At 49.2% G+C, this 22,569-nt stretch overlaps 1 protein-coding gene and 1 non-coding gene across 2 annotated transcripts; one reads left to right on the top strand and one right to left on the bottom strand.

Moving 5' to 3' along the window:
- The first annotated feature begins 376 nt into the window (after window positions 1-376).
- On the top strand, window positions 377-6,142 carry CNGA2 (cyclic nucleotide gated channel subunit alpha 2). Its single transcript, XM_060138383.1, is given in 8 exon segments — window positions 377-486; window positions 688-759; window positions 1,297-1,467; window positions 2,461-2,568; window positions 4,349-4,449; window positions 4,748-5,188; window positions 5,191-5,595; window positions 5,598-6,142. Coding segments are annotated over 8 exon segments (1,953 nt in total).
- An 11,165-nt stretch (window positions 6,143-17,307) lies between these two features.
- On the bottom strand, window positions 17,308-17,384 carry TRNAK-CUU (transfer RNA lysine (anticodon CUU)). Its single transcript has one exon. It is a non-coding gene; the product is annotated as a tRNA-Lys (tRNA).
- Between the last annotated feature and the right edge of the window lie 5,185 nt (window positions 17,385-22,569).

Genomic DNA, 22,569 nt, shown 5'->3' with positions numbered 1-22,569 from the left:
CGGACAACAGGAGATGGCTTAAACAGTTTCTCGTTTGGTTTGGTTTCCCTCTGTTAGTTCATATGTCAAGAAGTTCACTGAGGTAAAAGAAAAAACACATCACGCAGTTTAGCACTGTTTGCCTTTGAAATTGCCTATGGGGGTGGGAAGAGCAGCATCTCCTGGGTGCCTGGAGCCTGCCACGCTGGCGATGCAGATACCCTTGCCCTGCACTGCCACAGCAATACCCAGGGGAGCTGGGGTTTGCCAAGTGGGCCCTGGCTCTGTTCTCAGTGCTCACCTGAGGCCCTCCCGCCTTATATGGGTACCAGGGTGTTCTGTGACCTCTCTCTTGGGCCTCTCCCTGGCAGGTGAGGGTCCTGGTTGTGCATGGAAGATGACAGAAAAAGCCAATGGAGTGAAGAGCTCCCTAGCCAATAACCACAGCCATCATGCACCTCCTGCCATCAAGGTCAATGGCGAAGATGACCACAGGACCAGCAACAGGTGAGTCTGCTGAGGCTGGATCATTGCAGAGGTGGCCCTGAGGCTGCGACTTTCTCCCAACTGTGCCTCATTGTCACAGAGTAAATAATCTTTGGCTCAAGGACAGCCTCTAAAAGGACGACGGGAGGGGAGAGTGCTAATAGGAGACAAAAAACAAAGAAACAAACAAGCCCTTGGTCACCCCTGCTCCTTCCTCTGCAGGCCACAGTCTGCAGCCGACGATGACACCTCCTCACAACTACAGAGGCTGCAGAGGAGGGGTGGCTTCTGCAGGTGGGTTTCACCACTGCCCTGCTGCAACCCCTCCGTCCCATGGGGCCTGTCAGATCATGGGGTCCTCTCCGTCCCACAGGGCCTCTCTATCAAGACCTCTGGGAAGTACTGTCAACGCTGTCCTAGCTCAACTTTTTCTCGGGAGGAGGTTCCTGTGAGCAGGCTCGGAGTGGCAGTGCAGGTTTCTCTTCAGACTTGCCTGTGGCACTGTTGGGAGGAGAGATGCTTCCCAGCGGAAGGGTATAGGTAGAGGGCTCCCAGGTCTCCAGCCCAGAGTTGTAGGCCCCATGGGGAACTCAGGAAGCTTGAGCCAACCTTCCTCCTGATCTGTCCTCCCTTAGCATCATCTCCATCTTGCCCCAGAGACCCCCTGTTTGTTCTTCACAATCGACAGAGACGGCACCTCCTACAGGAAGTCTTCCCAGATTAGCCCCTTACCCCTCAGGCTGCTGTGTTGGGAGTCACACCCGAGCACCATCCCCCTGTCCTCGGCGCAGGTCCTCCCTCCACAGTGCGGTTCTCTTCTCTCCTCTCTAGGATTGCCTGCCTCGTGGGGGTCATCAGAGAGTGGGCCAACAAGAATTTCCACGAGGAGGAGCCCAGACCTGACTCGTTCCTTGAGCGTTTCTGTGGGCCTGAGCTCCAGACCATGACGACACAGCAAGGAGATGGCAAAGGCGACAAGGACAGCGAGGGCAAGGGCAGCAAGTATAGCTGTCTGGCCTGTGGGACTGGAAGGGCTCCCAAGCATGCGGTTGGAGGGTGTGCTGGGGTTTCTCATAGCACAGCCAGGGGCTGACCAGGGCCTATGCCCTCTCTACCAGCCAGTGGCCCACCTGCCACAGGAGCCCCTGCTGGCTTTTCTCACCTTAGCTGCCTCTTGCCGGCTGTCCTCTTGCTGCTTACCTGAATGTGGGCAGGGAGAGGGCTCAGCCAATGGTGCGCCAGCCCCAGCCTGGGTTCTAGCGGTCAGTAACTACAGAGGAGGGTGCATATAGGGAATGCTGTGGAGGGGATGCCAGTACCGGTGCCCATGTGAGCACAGGGGTGGGTCTCTGAAGAGGCCATGCTGGGGGGCTGCCTGGTGGGAGAAGGCCCAGAAACGACTGAGCGAGACAGAACAAGCGGAGAGGCCAGAGAAGGCGGAGCTGGAGGGTCTGTTCTTTGAGGAATGAGTAGGCGACTGTGGATGTCTGGCCAGTAGGGGAAAAGAGCTCTTGCCAAGGCAGGACACAGCATCTGGGAAAGTGATTTGGGAGCTGGAGGCCGGGGACTAAACAGGGAGTGGGGGCGGGGGCGGGGGCAGGAAGCACGTGACGCTTCCTTGCTTGGAGTTCCTCTCTCTTCCCCGGAGGGATGTGGGAACCGGCCCTGAGCCCTCATTACCATGCTGTGGACGTCCCTTCCCAGGGCCTGAAGCCTGCCTCAGTGAAAGCACTACCCCTCATGCGCCCTCTGGGCAAGAGACGTCCAGAGGACAGAAGAGCCAGTGGGCCCATGTGGGGTCTCTTCGCCCTCCAAGCTCTACTCAGATGCACAGTGCCAGGTTGTGGCTTCCTGAAAAATGAGGCCCTAAGACAACCCGTCCCTCACACCACATATACCCTTAGGTGTTGCTTTTTCAGGGTCCCTTGGCTACTGGAAGCTGGGCTGGGGCCACACTGGGGAGCCAGTTCCCAAGCCTGGCCTCTGTCTCCTCAGGAAGAAATGTGAACTATTTGTCTTGGACCCAGCTGGGGACTGGTACTACCACTAGCTATTTGTCATCGCCATGCCTGTCCTCTACAGCTGGTGCCTTCTGGTGGCCAGGTGAGCAGGGGGTGGTCTGGGAGGGTGTGGCCAAAGCAACCCAGTCCCAGTTGTGGACACAGAGCTCACCCCAACCCAGCCCTCTTTCTGGATTCCCTGCTTACCAGTGGCCCCTCCCTCTTCCCTATTAACCCCCAGCTCCTTCAACCCCAACCCGATTTAATATGCTGCCAAAAGCTTCATGTCTATCCTTTTCCTGGTGTCTGTAATCTCTTCTTACTTCCTCATCCAAACCGATACTGTCCTAGGTGAGGCCGGCCCCCTCTCTCCCTGGGACAAGTACAAAAGCCCTGCAGCCATTCCTTACAGACACTCTTGCCCTCTCTAATGCATCTTCCACACTTGCAACTAGCATGATTGATAGAAACTGGGATTTGATGATGTCAGGCCTTCCTCACAAACCTCTTAATGGTCCCTCATTGCCCACAGGATGAAGTTCAAGCGCTCAGCGTGGCCTTCAAGGCCCTCTGGACCTGGCCTTTCTCTCTAGCTCCACCTTCTGGACATACCCCAGCCCCAGCACTCACTATTCTTGGATCAGGACATGCTGTTTCCTCAAGAGAAAATTCCCTTTCCCCATTTTCAACCTATGGAGATTCTTCTTGCAGTCTCAGTTCTGAAGTCATTCTCCACATGTAGCTTTTCCTGACAGTGTTGCCCCCCCATCCCCTACCTCAGTCATTCATTCAGCAAGGATTTGACTGAGCACCTACTGGGTGCTAGGCCTAGTGCTCAGGGCTGGGGACAATGTGGTGAAAAAGACACACGTGGTCTCTGCACTCCTGGAGCTCTCAGGCTAGTGGGGGACACTGACAGTGAACATGAACAAACCAATGCCCGAGATGAGTCCAAGGACCAGAGGCAGGGAGCTACTAGAGAAAGGACATTCAGGGTGGACTTCTCTGAGGAAGTGGTACCTTGGCTGAGACCTGAGTGACGAGAGGAAGTCGGCTATTTAGATGCTTCAGGTTGGTGGAGGGAACATTCTGGGAGGAGGGAACAACAAGGTGCCGAGCCCCTGTTTCAGGATGGCCTAGTGTGGCTGGAGGACTGCAGGTGAAGCATCAGACAGGCTTTGTGTGCCAGGGGAGGGGGCTGGGTTTTATTCTAAGTGTAACCAAGTAATCAGAGCTCAGTGCTCCTCCCTTGACTTGTATGCTCACTGAGTCATCATCCAGGGTTCTGTCCCTTCTTCTGCCCTCTCCCGAGGCCCCTACCCATCCAGTCACCAAGTCTCGTCAATTCCTCCTAAAACTCTCCTGCCATCTCCAACCTCTCTTCATTCCCACTGCTTCGAGTCTAAGCCCAGCTACTGCTCTCTCTCTCATCTGGGTTGGCCAGTACTCTGCGTTGGGTTCTCAATAGGTGTGTGTCGAAGAGCCGAGCATGGAAGCTATTCAGCTGTGTATTGTGTGCATTCTTCCAACAACTCGTTTTTCAGTCAACTCACTCTTGTTGAGCACTTGAATCCTGGGCTAAGATGTGCTCTGGGCTAAGATATGGGGCATGCAGTAATGACGAAGAGGTGGTGGTCTCTGTCTTCTTGGAGCTCATAGTCCAGCGGGCAAGACAGACAAGTAATCGTCAGTAGTGATGTCTACATAATAATAAGGGTTGGAGTAGTACTTGCTTGTGAATGTCTTCTTGGCAGCAGACTGACTGTGATTCATCAGTGCCTCTGGTGGCCATCCCAAGCCCTGCTCACAGTGTGCAAACAGTTTGGGGACTTCAGGGGGCCTTGGCTAGCTTTATGGTGAAGCCCAGCCCTGTCTTCCTGAAGAGCCTGTGACCTACAGAAAGATTACTGCATAGTATGGCTGGTGCTGGACTACTTCTCAGATGTGGTCTACATCGCAGACCTCTTCATCCGATTGCGCACAGGTAAGTGGATAACTGGGATGTGCAGGCAGGACCATGGCCCATGAGACCAAGGCTTGGATCCACATTCTCAGGAAGCCCTCTTGGCATGGTGTTAGCCTCAAATGTTTGTCTGGGACACAGGTTGGTGGTGATTTGGGGGTGATGTCTTAGGGTACTTACGGCCAGCCATGCTCTGAGTTTCCTATACCCCTCCTTGGGAAAGAGAGTTGAGTGATCACTTTGTTCCTTGCTGAATACTAGTCTACCAGGAGGGACAGGCCTGAAGGCAGAGGTGATATGTTGGCTGTGTCTCCATCAGGTTTCCTGGAGCAGGGGCTGCTGGTCAAAGATACCAAGATGTTGCGGGACAACTACATCCACACCCTGCAGTTCAAGCTGGATGTGGCTTCCATCATCCCTACAGACCTGATCTATTTTGCTGTGGGCATCCACAGACCTGAGCTGCGCTTCAACCGCCTGCTACACTTTGCCCGGATGTTTGAGTTCTTTGACCGCACTGAGACACGCACCAGCCACCACAACATCTTCCACATCAGCAACCTGGTCCTCTACATCTTGGTCATCATCTGCTGGAATGCCTGCATCTACTATGCCATCTCCAAGTCCATTGGTTTTGGGGTCGACACCTGGGTTTACTCCAACATCATTGACCCTGAGTATGGCTACCTGTCTAGGGAATGCATCTATTGCCTTTACTGGTCTACACTGACCCTCACCACCATTGGGGTGACACCACCCCCGTAAAAGATGAGGAGTACCTATTTGTCATCTTTGATTTCCCAATTGGTGTCCTCATCTTTGCCACCATCGTGGGTAACGTGGGCTCCATGATCTCCAACATGAACGCCACCCGGGCTGAGTTCCAGGCCAAGATCGATGCCGTCAAACACTATATGCAGTTCCAAAAGGTCAGCAAGGAGATGGAAGCCAAGGTCATTAGGTGGTTTGACTACCTCTGGACCAATAAGAAGAGTGTGGATGAGCGGGAAGTTCTCAAGAAGCTGCCATCCAAGCTGAGGGCTGAGATAGCCATCAACGTCCACCTGTCCACACTCAAGAAAGTGTGCATCTTTCAGGATTGTGAGGCTGGCCTGCTGGTGGAGCTGGTATTAAAGCTCCATCCTCAGGTCTTCAGTCCTGGGGATTACAAGGGGGTATTGGGAAGGAGATGTACATAATCAAGGAAGGAATATTGGCAGTGGTGGCTGATGATGGTGTCACTCAGTATGCCCTGCTCTTGGCTGGGAGTTGCTTTGGAGAGATCAGTATTCTTAACATTAAAGGCAGCAAAACGGGCAATCGACGCACAGCCAATATCCGAAGTCTTGGCTACTCAGATCTCTTCTGCTTGTCCAAGGATGATCTTATGGAAGCTGTGACGGAGTACCCTGATGCCAAGAGGGTCTTGGAGGAGAGAGGCCGGGAGATCTTGATGAAGGAGGGATTGCTGGATGAGAATGAGGTGGCAGCCAGCATCGAGGCGGATGGGCAGAAGAAGCTAGAACAGCTGGAAACCAACATGGAGACCTTGTACACTCGCTTTCCCTGCCTGCTGGCTGAGTACCCAGGGGCCCAGCAGAAGCTCAGGCAGCACATCATGGTTTTGGAAACCAAGATGAAGCAGAATAATGAGGATGACTACCTGTCAGATGGAATGAATAGCCCCAAGCCAGCTGCTGCTGAGAAGCCATAATGCCTTGGTCCCAGCTGCCTCTGCAGCCTTGGCCTTGACCCCGGGGGCTAGAAGAGTTGTGTAGGTCCCCACATATATATGCATTACCCCCATGTCCCCTTGATTTCTCCCAGAAGCCTCTCTGTCAGCACGTTTTTGACTCAATCATCCAGAAGCCCTTCTCCAAGTCCAACTAACAGCCCATCTTGTGCAGAGTGCAGACCGTGTTTGGCTCGGCTTCCAGAAGCTTCAGCCTGTCCAAGTTTAAGGAAGGAAGAGGAGAGCAGCATCTCTCTGGGCTCCTTTGTACCTAGTCACCTCCCACTTTGTTCTTCTCCTTTTTAAAAAATTTCTTTTTAAATTTTTACTGGAATATAGTTGATTTGCAATGTTGTGTTAGTTTCAGGTGTCAGTTATGCATATACATATATCCACTCTTTTTTAGATTCTTTTCCCATATAGGCCATTACAGAGTATTGAGTAGAGTTCCTTGTGCTGTACAGCAGGTTATTGTTGGTTATCTATTTTATATACAGTTCACTTGGTTCTTTTCTAATATGTCTTCTGAATATCTCCATTTCCCTGCATGAGTATGTAGTTCAAGCACTGGCGGCAGACGCTTAGCACTGGTCTCAGTGTCTGTCTTCCAAGGCAGACAAAAGTATGGAGGGGGGCAGGTAGGAGGTGCTCACTCCAAGTTCTGCTCTGTCGATCCGTCTGCCTATCTGCCAACCAGGACTGCGACCCCTGAGGTCTTCTCTAGACCAGGGGGATGATGATGCTCCTGGTCTCGAGTCCATTCCAGAGCAGGGAGTGAGGAACTAGCAGTGGGCCAGCAGGCAATGCTGGAGAAGGTGGTGGGCAGGAGCTCTGGCCATCACCTTTATGCAGAGCATTTCTGAAGAGGCCCTGAGGCTGGTGGTGGGTGGAAGACTCTTCAAGTTAACATCTGCAGTAGAAACACTTACGAGTTAATAAATTCCTTTGAACTATTTGTGGTTATTGCTCCACGCTGCTAATGTTCTCTCCCTTCTTACCTCAAGCCCTCTCTTTTCCCCATATTTCTCTTTTTCCCTTACTCAGGACTCACTCCGCCTGGAATCCCCTCTGCTGTCTTCTGCTGCCTGCCTAAGCCCTACTGGTCCTTCTGGACTCAGCTCAGGTAACAACTTGTTGGAGAAGGCTCCCTTGACTGAACGGGCTCCCACACTAGGCCGTCAATCGCCCCCTCTCTAGGCGTCTCTGTCCTGGCTCTTTATCACACTGGGTGGTCCATTTTGATGGATCCAGTTTCCAGACTGTGGGCTCTTTGAGGGCAGGGCCAAGGCAGTCTCCTTCACTGCTCTGTCTGTAGCCTTGGAGACATGCCTGGCACAGAGGAGGAATTTGGAGAATGTTTATTCACTGGGGCAATAAGTGAACACACCAAAACTCCTATGTTTCCATTTGCCAGAAGCCATGTCTTTACAGAAACACCGGCTATGTCTGTGGATTTGGGGAGGCTCTCCTGAAGGCTCAGATACTTGAGTGGGTACCACCAGATGATCAGGAACCCCAAGGACAAGTGCTAATTAGTGGGCAGGTGCAGACTCCGATGCCTTTGTGCATACCAGTTCTCTCTGTCTCTATCTCTCTACTAATTGTGGTTCAGTACACATAAAATTTACTATCTTAAATATTTTTAAAATGCACGGTTTGGTAGTGTTAAGTACATTTACATTGTTGTGCAGCCAATCTGCAGAACTCTTCAAACTGTGAAACTGAAATTCTGTCCCCATTAAGTAACAACTCCTCAGTCTCCCTCCCTCCAGCCCTGGCAATCACCATCCTACCTTTTGTCTCTAGATATGTTATATAAGTGGAATCATACAGTATTGGTCCTTTTGTGACTGTCTGATTTCACTTAGCATAATGTCCTCAAAGTTCATCGTGTTGTAAAACATGTCAGAATTTTCTTCATTTTTAAGGCTGAATAATATTCCATTGTATGGATAGACCACATTTTGTTCATCTACTCATTTGACAATGGACACTTGGGTTATTTCCATCATTTGGCTACTATGAATAATGCTGCTATGCACATGAGCGTACAAATGTCTGTTCAAGTTCCTTTTGTCACTTTTTTTGAGTATATACCTAGAAGTGGAATTGCTGCAGCATATAGCAATTCTATTTTTGACTTTTTGAGGAAACGCCATACTGTTTTCCACGGTGACTACACCATTTTACATTCCCACTAACAGTGTACAAGGGTTCCATTTCTTCACACTCTCACCAACACTTGTTGTTTACTGCATTTTTTTGACAGTAGTCATCTTAATGGGTGTGAGGTGATATCTCTTTGCAGTTTTGAGATTCATTTCCCTGATGATTATTGATGTTGAGCATCTCTTTGTATGCTTGTTGGCCATTTGTTTGTCTTCTTTAGAGAAATGTCTATTTAGTTCTTTGCTCAATTTTCAATTGGATTATTTGTTTTTTGTAGTTGTTGAGTAGTAGGAGTTCTTTATATATTCTGGAAATTAACCCAAAACAGACACATTATTTGCAAATTCTCCCCATTCCATAGGTTGCATTTTCAGTCTGCTGATCGTGTCCTTTGATGCACAGAAAATTCTAATTTTGTTGTAGTCCAGTTTATTTATTTTTTTCTTTTGTTGCCTGAGTTTTGGTGTCACCATTTATTTTTATTGGGATTCATTCTTCTAGCCAGACTTCTTTTTAAATTTAATGTAATTTCTTGGCCTCTTCCCTAGCTTGTAGTAATAAATCTCAATTAGGGGAAGACTTACTTGGAGAGATCTGGAACATTACCCATGCCTAGGCCCTGATCCCTGAGAGTGGCAGAGGTAGGGAGGCAGCATTCGTGATAGGCCAGTGTTCTGTGTATGCCCTCCCTTTTGGTATGGGACTGGAAGAAAAGGCTTTAATCTCCTTCACTTCCAGAGAGGCTAAGCCACTAAGAGGTAGAAGCCTTGGAGACCAGCCAGCTGCTTGCCCAGACTCTCATGGCTAAGGCTGCGCTAAGGACGTCAGTTTCCACCATGGGCTAGAACCGCAAGTAGATGGTAGTTTTGTAGCCCTAGGATGGCACTGGGCCCAGAGGCAGAGGGATGACTGCATTGAAGAATGTTGCCTTGGTTTCAGCAAGAAACCTGCAGCATTTCTCCCTGGAGCCTGTTTCACCCTCAGTCCAGCACCAACGGGTCCATGACTTTTAGTCCACATCAGTCAGGTGAACATTGTACCTTGGATCTGGTTTTCCCCAGGGCAAAGCAGGTGACACACCTGGGTCACATGGGGAGCCCACCGGTTTGAGACGCAGACTTTAGGGTTCTCAGCTCCCACTCTCTCCTTGGCTTCCCTTTCCCCAGACATCCTCGAGTTCAGTCACTGCTAATTTTTTGTGGTGCCTCGAATGCCTGTGTTCTCTTAGGCTTCTAGGATTTTCCTCATGCTGTTCCCTCTGCATGGATCACTCTTTTCTGCCTTTTCTTCCTCTAAGACTCAGTTCTTCCTTCTCTCAGCCCCACCACAGCCTTCTATGCGAGACTCCCTTGCACACTGGCCTGCCAGTCTCTGTTTGGCAATTGGTCTCTTCTCATCTAAGCACAGTTTGTTCACTGAGAAGAGGATGAAGGAGTAACAGCAGGAATATCTGTGAGTGTGTGAATGCTTGTGTGCGTGCACCAATGTTAACCCCTGTGTGGATGCAGCGTGGACGCCTGAGTGAGCATATGGGTGCCATCCTAAGCAGACAGTGCTTATCTCTGCACCCCCCGTCAGCCTGTCCAGCCACCTCCTCAGTTGCTCTCTCGGCAAGAGCATGACTCTCTCCCTCTTGTCACTGGCCGCCAACCCCGCTTCTCTCCTGTAACTGGCTGTAATATAAGAAGTACATTTTCCATTACCGGTCATAGTATTTATTCAGCACAGTCTAATGTTCCCTGCTCTTAATCTAAAAATGGTTACGTTGGAATATTTTTTCTTTTCCTCTGAAAATACCCACCGAAGGTAAATTGCCCTATTTGTATATGGTCATCAAGTTGCATTTCTCTGCATTGGTGAACTTCTATAGGAAACAAGAGCCCTTTCTCCCACCCACCACTTTCCCTCCCCTTTCGGTCTGACCCTCGGTGGCTCCTGCCTGGCTTGCAGACTGCCGGCCCCACCTTGGCCCCGCCTGAGTCCCTCAGTCTGGAGCCTAAAGCTAGTCTGACCTCTTGCCCCTTTCTCCAGGGAGAGGCCAAGGCAGAGGGTCCCCCTCTTCCCGAAACAGGAGCTGGGAAGCCCCCAGTGCACCGGTGCACCAGAACCCGGCCACCAGAGGGCGCTTGGACCTAAGGAAAGGATGGTGGGCTCTGCTCTGTGAACCCCCCATCCCCAAGCAGAGGGCTGAGAAGGGCCCATGGAGGCAGTTCGGTGGCTACTTACAGAGCCTCACTGAGCTGTGGGACCACGTCTCTCTCCCGAATACCCTGCTGTGATCCCTTCAAATGCCCTCAGATGTTCCTGCGTGTCAAAGCCAAATGGCTCAGTTCAAGTCTGTGTATGCTAGATGCCCAGACTTGGCTGGGTATGGAGGAAATGTCAGGGTTGAACTGCAAGGGGACCTGGTGGTTATTATTTTAATCTGTATTCAGAAAAAATGCTACTAACCCACAAAACACTTGATGTTATGGTTATTATTCCTCAGCATGGAGCTAAAGAAAAATGAGAGCCGATTTAAGGTTGATTTAAAGAAAAGAATTCTGTAAATAACTATTCCAATGGCCCATGAAGGTAGAGCACGGATGATGGCGAAATACCCAAATACCTAACTGACACCACCATGGCGTTTCACCATGAACACCGGCTCCCTCCCACCTTCCCCGTGTCAGCCATGGCACGTACACCTTTCCAGTCGCTCAGGCCAAACTCTTGGAGTTATCCTGGACTCCTCTCTTTGCTTCATCCACCATATCCAACCATCCAGGAAACACTCTCTACTTAATTTTCAAAATAAAATCAGAATCCATGCACTTCTCCCGCCTCCACTGGCCTCACCCTGGTCCAGGCTGCCACCAGCTCTCTCCTGGATGGCTGCAGTCATCTCCAGACTGGTATCCTTGTTTCCACCTTGCCTCCCTGCCATCGAGGTTTTTAAAAAATGAAAATCCTATCACATCACTCCTCTGCTTAAAACCTGCCAGTGGTTTTCTAGTATTCTTATAATAAAATCCAAACTCAAGACATGGTCTCCAGTTCCCGTGTGTTGTGGCCTTGCCGACTCCTCTCTCCCCCCGCTTCGCTCTACCCCAGGCCCTCCAGTCTCCTTTTAATTCCTTGCACACTCATGCCCAGCTTCTTTCTGTTTTTGTGCCCCTTGCTTTTCCTCTGCCTTGATTCCTCTGCCTTTGGACCTTGCTGTGGCTGGGACCTTGTCTTCAGGGCTCTGAAGGGGCCCTTGCTGAGATCCACATTGAAAACAGCTCCCACTTGCTCTGTCACGTTCCGTTTGATCACCCTGTTTGATTTTCTTCAGGGCATTCATCACTCTCTCATCATTCCGTATATTTGTTTCCCTGTTTACTGTCTGTTTCAAAACCCATTTGACTGTCCACACCCCGAGGCAGACATTATTGCTGGTCCCCCTCCTGTCGCCAGTACCTCTAGCAGCCATTAGCCATCACAGTGCTATTTACATGCTGAATGCCTGGAACTCTCTGCGGGGCTGGCTCCCTCCTCTCTCTCTCTCTCTCTCTCTCTCTCTCTCTCTCTCTCTCTCTCTCTCTCTCATGGATTAGATCACATATCCTCAGCCTTTCTCTCCCTGGGCATGCTGCGGCCACATAGGACTCATAACCCACCTGAAGCTGCCCCAGAGGGAATTCAGCTTACACCCACTTCCTCCCTCAAATTTCTGCTGCAACATCCTTCTCATCCTTCAAAGTCAGTCCTAATGCCACTTCCCCCCAAAGCTTTCTCTGATCCCTTACAAGCAGTTGTAATGCCCCTGTCCCCATTGCTTATCTGTATTTGTGTCTTTTCTCCTCCTTGCTCCTTGGGGAGAGGTCTGTGTGGAATTCATAATGCCCTCCCCATAGCTGAGGCTACTTGGGCCCGGGGGTGTGGGTGGGGACTTGGCCCCATAGGGCCCCGCTGAAGGCAGAGCTCCACAGCTGAACAGGGAGTGCTCGTAGGCAGGCATGGGGTGCTATCTGGTCCCAGTGGGAGGAACGGCTTGCCATACTGGCTGTGAGTTCAGCTGCAGGTCACCTCCGCCCGGCAGAGACACAGCTGCCAAGGACTAAGTGATTTTGCTTCTTTCCAAGGCAGACATTTCCCTAGAAGGACAAGCCAGTCCTGAGTTAGGGCCCGACACCAAGCCTGCTACAGCTAACCCCAATCAGAACGGTGATGAAGGTGCATTTAGAGCTAAAAGGTTTGCTAAGCACAGGTCCAAAGGGGCTCAGTGCTGTGGCTGGGACTAGGGTCATGTGGAGGTCCTGATATGGGCACTGGCCTGGGAGCCCAGGAGCTTGCTGGGGACTTGGAAATTTCTACCTTTGGAGACCTGCAGTACAGCACAGTGAGGAAGTTGAGGAAGAAGACATTATTGTTATTTCCAATCAAATCATCCTTTCTTGGATCCTCCAGGCTTGGAGAGGCTCTGCTCGTTTCCAGAAACTTCCGCCTAGCTGTACTCACATTACTCAAACTGGGCAGTGCTCTAAGGGGGGTCTGAGCAAGCTGCAGTTTTGTCCTCCATGGACAGATTTGTCCTGGAGAAACTGATAGTTGCCTAAGGTCTTGAAGGATGCAGAAGAGCTGTCTGGACAAGCAAGGTGGCATGCCAGGTCCAGGTTCAAGGTGCCAATAGGGGAAGGATACTGAAGAGTAAGGCCAAGGGTCCCAGTCTGTGGTTGGAGTGGAGCATGAACCCAGTGCTCTCTTGGGCTCCGCAGACCCTAGAATTAACTTTGCCTCCCTGGTGGAACTTGGACAAGTTTCTTCCCCTTTTGGGCTTGGTTTCCCACTTATTGTAAGGAACGATTTTCTCAGGGCCCCTTGCAGCCCTTCTGGGGTTGGGAGGAGAATTGATTTGTCTTATTTCCACTTACACCCTTGCATCACTCAAGTTTGTCCAATCGCTAACATCCAGCCAGAACTTCAGAGTTGCCAGTTTCTATGGATCAATGTATTTAATTAGATGGGTTTTCTTTTTTCTCTTTTATTGAATTGAGTAAGCAAATTAAATTGGGCAATTTGTTGTTAGGTCATTTAAATGCCAACTCAGTTTTGTAACCTGGGCTTGTGCCACATCCAAGTCCTTCCAACTTCTTCCCGGAGTGGAAGAATCAGAAGCCAGCTGGAGGAGTGGGTATCCCTGGGATCTGTAGTACTCTTGAGGGTCTGAGTCCCAAGGGCATAGCCCGACTCTCTTTGTTGGTTTAAGAGGTCAAGCTGGGTTAGAGGGGCTTTGGGACTAGTGTTGGATGGGAGCAGTGGTGACACGGTAATAATCAGAAGTTCTTAGCGTTGCCCACGAACAAAGCCCTGCCTTGAATTTGCAGCCTCTGTTTTCCTATCTGTATGACAGGTAAGGTCTCTGGAGACCCTTCTGTTCTGGCTTTTTGGGGCACTCTACTTCTGGGGAGGTGGGAACTGCCCCAGCCCCACCAGGGTACAGCTGGTCCGTCCAGTGCTGAAGGGGACAGCCTTTGGGGCCCAGGTCTTGGAGGCCCAGCGGAGTGGGGTGGGCAGGCGGCCGGGGTCGGGTGAACAGCAGCCTCTGCTTGGGCCAGCATCTTAGAGGTGCCCGCTGGCCAGGCTGCTTTGGGCTCAAGACCGCTCGCCCAGCTGCTGTTCCGCCTCCGGCCACAAAGCAGAGCGGGGGCGCTCTCGCGCCGCCAGTGGAGCGGGCCGCGGCGCTTTCCAAGCCCTTGCCAACCCTCCACATCGCGGGAACGCTTTTGCTCCACCTGGACTCCAGGGAGCGGGGGCACCCCAAGGTCTCCGGGCGAGAAGAGGTTTGGGCGCGGAGAGAAGCGCAGCCGTGGGCACAGGGCATGACAGGAGGAAGCTCTTGGACACCTGCCCTAGGTCTCTCCATCCCCATCCCCCCAGCGGAGCCTCGCCCCTCGCCCCCTCCTCTCACTGCCCAGGTCCCTGAGCACATCTGCCAGCGGCACAGTGCCACGCTACAGAGCCGCCTTTCTGGCTCCTGAGGCCGAAAAAGTGAGCAGGCAAGTCTGTAGACAGGCTGCCCAGACCTGTTGAATTCAGGGAGGCAGTGACAAGATGTGACAGGCGCACAGAGACAATGGCTGGAGGGCTCGAGTAGGGGCTGGGGACAGGCATTCGGGGCATCTGGCTTGGTAAATAACACTATCAAAGTGACAACCCGAGCAGGCAAATTGGGAATGCAGACAGGGCTCCGTGACCACGCTGGCTGTCTGCCTGTGAGTCACCTCTGCCGGTCGATTCATCGCGGAGCACTTGGATATGCAATGTGCTTAGAAAGAGAGGCCAAGTTGGAGCCCTGTCTCCAGACAGTGGAAGTATTTGGGGTGCACCACAGTGGCCTGGGAACATTGCCTCCTCACACTGGACCCTGAAGCCATGGCCCTTGTCCTTTCCCCTCCTTGGGCCCTCTTTTGCAAGGGCTGGGACCAGTTCCCCAGTTTTCCAGTTGAAATTGACCTTTCCTAAAGCTACCCTGATTTGGGGGGCTCCAGAGATCCCCCAGCCCTGCTGAATCGAGTCACCTCTTGTGGCTCCATCTCCTCCCCGTTCAGTGCTCGGTGCAGAGCAGATGCCAATAAATATTTGTTGTAAGAATGAGGAAACCAGTGTATTTCTCTATTTTTAAACGTGCTTGGCTTTGTCTGTGTTTCCTACTAAACCTAGGAAATAAAAGGACAGCCCTTTAGGAAACAAGTATGTGTCCAGTGTATACATAGCACAGCAGTGGTTTCAGGAAATAAACCAGTTCTGTGCAGATGTGGGCCGGGGGCGGGGGATGTGTGGCAAACAGAGTCTGGAAAAGAGGAAATACGCCTGAAAAGAGTCCCGGGAACCTAGCTCCTTTCACATGCACCGTCCTGCTCTTCCTTTTCAGTTCTGACCCTGTGGAACAGAAAACAGTTTTCCTTGGCCCAGAGACAAGGCAGGTGAGGCTATGACCGTGGTATCCAAACGTGCTGAGAGTTAATTGTGCCCACTGCAGGACAGCTTCGACACTCCTCTCAGGAGATCCCCGTGGTGTGGGCAGGTCAGCGTGCTGGTTGCCGAGGGCAAGCGACCTGGAAGCTACCCCTGAGTTCATCCTCCAGTGACAGCGGCCCCCAAACCCGGGTTTCTGGTGGGTTGCTTACCCAAATGCAGAGATAACATCACAGCCAGATGGAGTAAGCGCTGATTGGTGACATTTGAAGATTCTGAGTTGGATCTGGCTGGAACTTGTTTTTTTCCTATTTTCTTTCTTCTTTTTTTTAAACTTTTTGTTTTATATTTTCAAATGTTGCCGTGTATTGAATCATTTCTGAATGGCATGAAAATCTCATCCGCTAGTTCGTATTTGCCTGTCATTTTAAGAGGATAGTTTTCATAGCCAGTGACCGTAACTAGATCTGTGTCATGTCCCCCCTTACATTTGGGGAGACCTAGTCCTTTGGACTAGTGGCCCTGCAAAGCCACAACTTGGAGAGGAGCGAGGGCTGTATAGGGAGCGGCCAGCTGTGAGGTGTTGCCTCACACACCTGGGTTCTGCCTGGCTTCCACTGTGGGTCTCACTGGGGTGTAGAGGGACTTGCAGGGGAGGTAAGGCTGTGACCAGTCCTGAGTGGAGAAAGAAAGAAGGGAGGAAGGAGGGAGGGAGGAAGGATAAAGGGAGGGAGGGAGGAAGGAAGGAAGGAGAGAGGGAGAGAGGGGGAGGGGCAGGGAGACTTCAGGGCCCCTATCCTGGTGGCTTACGGCAGGCAGCACCCAATACCCAGTGCTTAGTGTACAGCTCTGCGGGGTGGCAGGGCTCACTCCGAAGGGTGGCACAAGTGTCACTCATGCAGTGGAGAGAATCTTGGCAGCATGCCTGCCGGCGTGCTGGCTTTACTCTTGGGGAAATGCCGCATTGTCTCCTGGGAGCCTGGCCAGCCGGCCACGGTCATGTCCTCTTTGAAATGGGTCTTCACAGGCTTGGCCCGTCATCCCTCACACGCAGGTCCCAGGTGCCACCTGAAGTGGTCCTCCGCTGCCTTTTACCCCCTTTGGCTTCCTTTACCTGGATCTTTCTTTCTTAGCTCTCCTCTCTCCTGTCTCCCTCCTTCCTTCTTCTGCCAGTTCCCTCTCTTTTTCCCCATCACTCACCCTCTTCCTCCTGCCCCCCCCCCCGTCTTTCTGCCTCAATAGCTCTCTTGCTGTCTTTGCACTTTCTGACCCTTTCTCTGCCTTTCCTCTGCTCCTTCTTTCTCCTTCCCTTCCTCTTTCCCCCTTTGCCTCCCTTGCCCCTCTTCCTGGCCTCCTGCAAGGCTGCTCTCCCCTCCTTACTCTTACCCCTGTGATTCTTGCCCCCCAGGTCCTCCGCCTGCCTTTTGTCTGTGGAAAACCTTTAGCCAAAGAATAAGTTTAATCAGAGAAGTGAGAAAATGCAGAAACAAAGGAAATAGTCAAAGGAGACAACATAATAATATAGTCATTAAGCATAGTCAAGGACTTTAGTTCCTTCTCAAGGGCTATAGGTCGTATTCTGAGCCACAGCCTGTGAGCTGTCTTACAGATACTGAAACCCTCGCCAGGTGGAAGAAGTTAACTGCATGATGACCAGACTATAGCCATGACATGAGCTGCCACAGTTCCTACAACTAGCATCAAGAAATGGAAACAAACCTACCCTGGAACTGAAGATTAACTGTACCTAAAGCAATCAAGATGATGCTGGTCAGACCATCGGTGACCAATTTCAAGATGACTGCAGAGCTGACTGTGCTGTATCTGCATGTAGCCCCCTCCCTCTGCCTATAAAAGCTCTTGCCCACTGATTGTCAGAGGGGGTGTCGGCCTTTGGACAGACGTCCAACCTTACCTTCATTCCCACCCTCATTTGCCAGCGTCCAAAATAAAGCAAACTTTCCTTTCCACCAACCTTGCCTCTTTAATGGCTTTTGAGCGGCGAGCAGCTAGACCCCAGTTTTGGTTACAGTTTTTGGCGTCCAATGTGGGGCTTGAACCCATGACCCTGAGATTAAGAGTCTCATGCTCTACCAACTGAGCTAGAAAAATATACTGATTATCAATGCTTTCTATGAAAAGGTTTGCAATTAAAAGGGGAAAATGATGGAAGAAATGTTCACATATTGAAATATGGGGAAATCATTCTGGCTTATACATGATTTAATTTGAACTTTAGGCTAACCAAAACAGCCTGTTTGTGGCCTATTAAACATACATTATACATCTGCTTTAACCATTAAGAACCAATACGTTCAGAGATACATTTTGACTATTATCCTCATTGTAATATGCCTACTAATTTTCAAATGTTTGTCCAGGTACTATGACAAAGTAATCAAAGAGAGAGGAAATGTTTTCATAATACAAAATATTGATGCTAAGCTTGGTGTACTCTGAGCTCTTGTCCAGCAGAAGCAGGTTGATGGGTAAAAAGGCAAACTGGAGGGGGCAAACCCCCAAAGCGCTCAAGGGAGGTGATTGCCTTTTGCTCATAGTTTTCCTTTCATCCCCACTACAAGCTGAGCAGTTGGGCACTTTGCCCAAGGCATTGTGTGTTTTATCATTGTTTCATGATGGTAGAGGCTCATAATGTTTGGTTAATCACTTGCTGTTCCTGTTGTCTGCATCCTCTGTCCCCCAATCTCTACTGGCTCCTTCTTGACATTCAGTACTCAGCTTAAATGTCACCATGTTTGGCCACCTGTTCTGAAGTGGCTGCTCGGCCACTCTGTTACATCATCCCATCTTAATTTTCTGGCCAGCACTACTTGCTTATATTGTCCTCCTTTATTTCTTCCTTTGTTCAGTCTCTCTCTCTCCTAACTAGACTGCCAGCTCTGTGAGTATGAGACCACATCCGTCTTGATCCCTTTATTCCCAAGTCCTGGCACTGTGCTTGGCACCCAGCAGGGGCTCAATGAGTATTTGCTGTGAAGCCCAGGGAGGCAGTGACTAACCTTGTCTGGGAGCATTAGGGAAGGTATTGAAGGATGATTAGGAGTTTTCCAGGCAGAGAAGCAGGACAGGAATTTTCTAATAAAGGGAAACATGCATTAGAATGTTAGCATTACCAGCTCCAGCCTTGACCTTCCTTAACCAAAGGTGCTGGACTTGAACACCAAGACCTTGGAGGAGGGCTGCCTTCTTAAGCACCCTGAGACCCAGAGGTACCAATGAGGGAACTGCAGGGGCCTCCAAACAAATATAGAGCTGCCAGCAGCCCGTCTAAAGAAAGGAAATGTCCTAATGCCTCTCACCAGCTTGTCCCACAGCCTAGAAGTGTCCCACTCTACCAGAGCCAGCCCCTTTGAGGTCATCTCCATGCAGGGTCAGGATGGAGGCCCTAAGCATGCAGCCTGGTGCATGGACCTGAACCTGCACACACACGCTATAGGCCTGGGGCTCTGGGACGCAGCAACCTTTGTTGGAGGAGCCATCCTGTGTCTGAGGGATGGGCTCTGAGCTTTGGCCCCTGGCCACCCCCCTGCATCACATGCCCTGGTGAAGAGGGTAAGAATTGTGATACTGCATCCTCAGAGTCCCAAGTCACTGAAATGGAAATTGACTGCCATGTCAGGAAGGAATAAGGGAGAGAAAATTGCCTTGTGAGCAATTTGGCTTGGTCGTGAATATCCCCTATAATCCTTCACAGCAGCGCGGCTCTCCGTCGGGTGCTGAGATCTTTCCTGTACATCAGCCTGCCAGATCTTCTCAATGGCTTGCAAGGTAAACAGGGCCAGGACTAACTACCCAAGGAGGTATGGGCTGAACTGGGACTGGAAGCCAGGCCTCAAGCCCCCAGTCCAGGGCACTGCCGTCTATGCCAATTTTGCATAGGCCCAGGCCCAGGCCCGAGAGGTCCTTGCGCTGCAGTGGGGCACCTGGCTTCGAGGGCCAGTAGACTGGAGACAGGGTTGTGGTGAGGAGAGGTGAGGGGAGTGGACTGCATTCTAAGGAGCCCTGAATGGCTGGCTCCTCTTTCTTTCTTCTCTTACCTTTTTCCCCTCTCTTTTTGTTTGTATTGTTGTAAAATTCACATAACATGAAATTCACAATTTTAACCATTTTAAAGTGTACAACTCATTAGCATTTAGTACATTCACGATGTTATACAACCTCTACCCCTGTCTAGTTCTAGAGCATTCTGATCACCCCAAAAGTAAACTTCATATTCATGAAGCATCCAACTCTAATTCTCCTCTCCCTTCTTTTCCCTTAAAAAAAAAAACCTTGGGCTTCCCTGGTGGTGCAGTGGTTGTGAGTCCGCCTGCCGATGCAGGGGACACGGGTTTGTGCCCCGGTCCGAGAAGATCCCACATGCGGCGGAGCGGCTGGGCCCGTGAGCCATGGCCGCTGAGCCTGCGCGTCCGGAGCCTGTGCTCCGCAGAGAGAGAGGCCACAGCAGTGAGAGGCCCGCGTACCGCAAACAAAACAAAACAAAAAAACCTTATTATTAAGACTTATTTGTGGAATTGAGGTACAGAGAGTTGAATTAAATCCACATCTCATTTCAGGGCTGGCTACTAGCATCACCTACGGGGTATGCAAGGCCCCGTTCTCCTTTTATGTTTTTTCTCCTTTATTCCAGATCCTCACCTCCTTTCCCCCCTTCCATGGGCACCCACTCTAATGCATTTGAGATAAGTCTCTGAATATGTATGTGTTCTTGTAAAATATAGTGTTTTTTTGTGTATGTGTTCTTAATTTGAGTAAATATTATTGTGCTATAAATCTTGTTCTGTTTCTTACTTGAAAAAAATCAGTACTATAATTTTGAGATCAGTCCATGTTGCACATACATCTGGTTACTTCAAACTGCTGCTTAGAGTTCTATTTGGACTGTCCATTCTCCTGGGGATGGAAAAATGGCCTGTCCCCAGTTCCATGCCGTGCCCCAGTGGCCCTCCTTGGACATGTCCCGACAGTACCTGCATTGAGATAGGCCCCCAGATACGGGCTCAGTGGATCACAGAGTACACGTGTACTTAACGCTACTAAGCCCTGTTGGTTTGCTCTCTATAAGGGTAGGTTTAAAAAGAACAAAGTAATGCCATCTACAGCAACATGGGTGGACCTAGAGATTCTCATAGTGAGTGAAATAAGTCAGACAGAGAAAGACAAATATCATATGATATCACTTATATGTGGAATCTAATAAAAGGCTACAGATGAACTTATCGACAAAACTGAAATAGAGTTATAGATGTAGAAAATAAATTTATGGTTACCAGGGTGGGGAGTCAGAGGGGGAGGGATAAATTAGGAGTTTGGGATTAGCAGATACTACTATATATATATATATATATATATATATATATATATATACTACTATATATAAAATAGATATAAAAATAGATATACTATATCTAAAAATAGATATACTATATATACTACTATATATATACTACTATATATATGCTACTACTATATATATATACTATATATATATAGTATATATATATATAGTATATATATACTATATATATATATACTATATATATATACACTATACTATATACTATATATATATATACTATACTATATATACTACTATATATATACTATATATATACTACTATATATATATAGATATACTATATATACTACTATATATATACTACTATATATAAAATAGATAACTAACAAGTACCTACTACATAGCACAGGGAACTCTACTCAATACTCTGTAATGGCCTATATGGGAAAAGAATCTAAAAAAGAGGGGATATATGTATATGTATAACTGATTCACTTTGCTCTACAATGGAAACCAACACAACATTGTAAATCTTTTATATCCCAATTAAAAAAAAAAGGGTAGAGGTCAGTTTATAGTCCCACCAGGAAGGCATGGGGGCTCGGGTTTCACCTAGTCCTTTCTGACACCTGGTATTTTCCAACTTTCTAATACTTGCCAAACTGATAGGGGCCAAGAGAATCTTATAGTCTTTTCCAATTTGCGTATATGCTTGATTACCAGTGAGTTTGGGCATCTTTTCCCAGGTTTATTGGCTACTATGTAAATTGCCTGTTTAAATGCTTTCTCTGTTTTGTTTTTTTTTTTTAATTTAGATTCCTGTCTTCTTTTTGAATGATCTCCCCTTGTTGGTTTGGTTTTAGACATCACGAATATATTCACCTCTCAGTCATTTATCTTTTTTTTCAATGATATCATTTTATGAATATAAATCCTTAATTTTGTTTATTCGAACCGATCAATTCGTATGGCTTGAGGGGTTTATTTTCGGTCTGATCCATGTCCTCTCCAAGGCCTAAGGGTATTCTACATTTCTTTCAATACCTTTTTGGTTTTACCTTTTATATTTAGGGTTTTTTTTCCATTAATTTTTATTTTTGGCTACGTTGGGTCTTTGTTGTTACTTGTGGGCTTTCTCCGGTTGTGGCGAGCGGGGGCTACTCTTCATTGCCATGCACGGGCTTCTTCTTGCCGTGGCTTGTCTTCTTGCAGAGCACAGGGTCTAGGCACGCGGGCTCAGTAGTTGTGGCTCGCGGGCTCTAGAGCGCAGGCTCAGTAGCTGTGGTGCGCGGGCCTTGTTGCTCTGCAGCATGTGGGATCTTCCCGGACCAGGGCTCGAACCTGTGTCCCCTGCATTGGCAGGCAGATTCTTAACCACTGTGCCACCAGGGAAGTCCCTATATTTAGGTTATTTAATCCATCAGAAGTCATTTTTATTTGCAGTGTGAGGTGGGAATGTAGCCAGTTTTCTTTTCAGCATTATTTACTTAAAAACCCTTCTTTTGCTTATTGATTTGTGGTTCCAGCTTTAACTCTCCATTATTTTTATTTTCTGTTTTGTTTTTTCCTACACCAGTACATATTGCTTTTTAAGAAATTGCTATAACTTTGTATTATATCTTAATATCTGGTAGGACAAGTCTTTCTCTTTCCTCTTCTACACAAATTGACTTACCTCTTGCAAGGTCTTTATTCTTTCAATTTCTTCTTCTTTTCTTAATTCCCATATAAACAAGCTCATTGTATTGGCAGAATGGGAAGACCTCCTTCCTCTTGGGTCCTGAGTAGAGCTACTCCTTCATGGGAGCTAATGCTTCAACCATGACAAATTTCTTTCTAGCTTTTGTTTTATTTCAGGAGAAGCCCCTGAGGAAGGCAACCCCATTTTATGGATGAGGACACTGAGGCTCAGAGAGAGGTAGGGATTTCCAGACATGCACAGTGAGTTAGCCAGAAGGGTGAGACTCGAACCCATGCTTTC

Source organism: Lagenorhynchus albirostris, chromosome X (genome assembly GCF_949774975.1).
Source record: "Lagenorhynchus albirostris chromosome X, mLagAlb1.1, whole genome shotgun sequence".
In the NCBI taxonomy this organism is placed as follows: domain Eukaryota; kingdom Metazoa; phylum Chordata; class Mammalia; order Artiodactyla; family Delphinidae; genus Lagenorhynchus; species Lagenorhynchus albirostris.
Note: the sequence above shows the minus strand (reverse complement) of the source record. Positions and strands in the feature narration are given on the sequence as shown.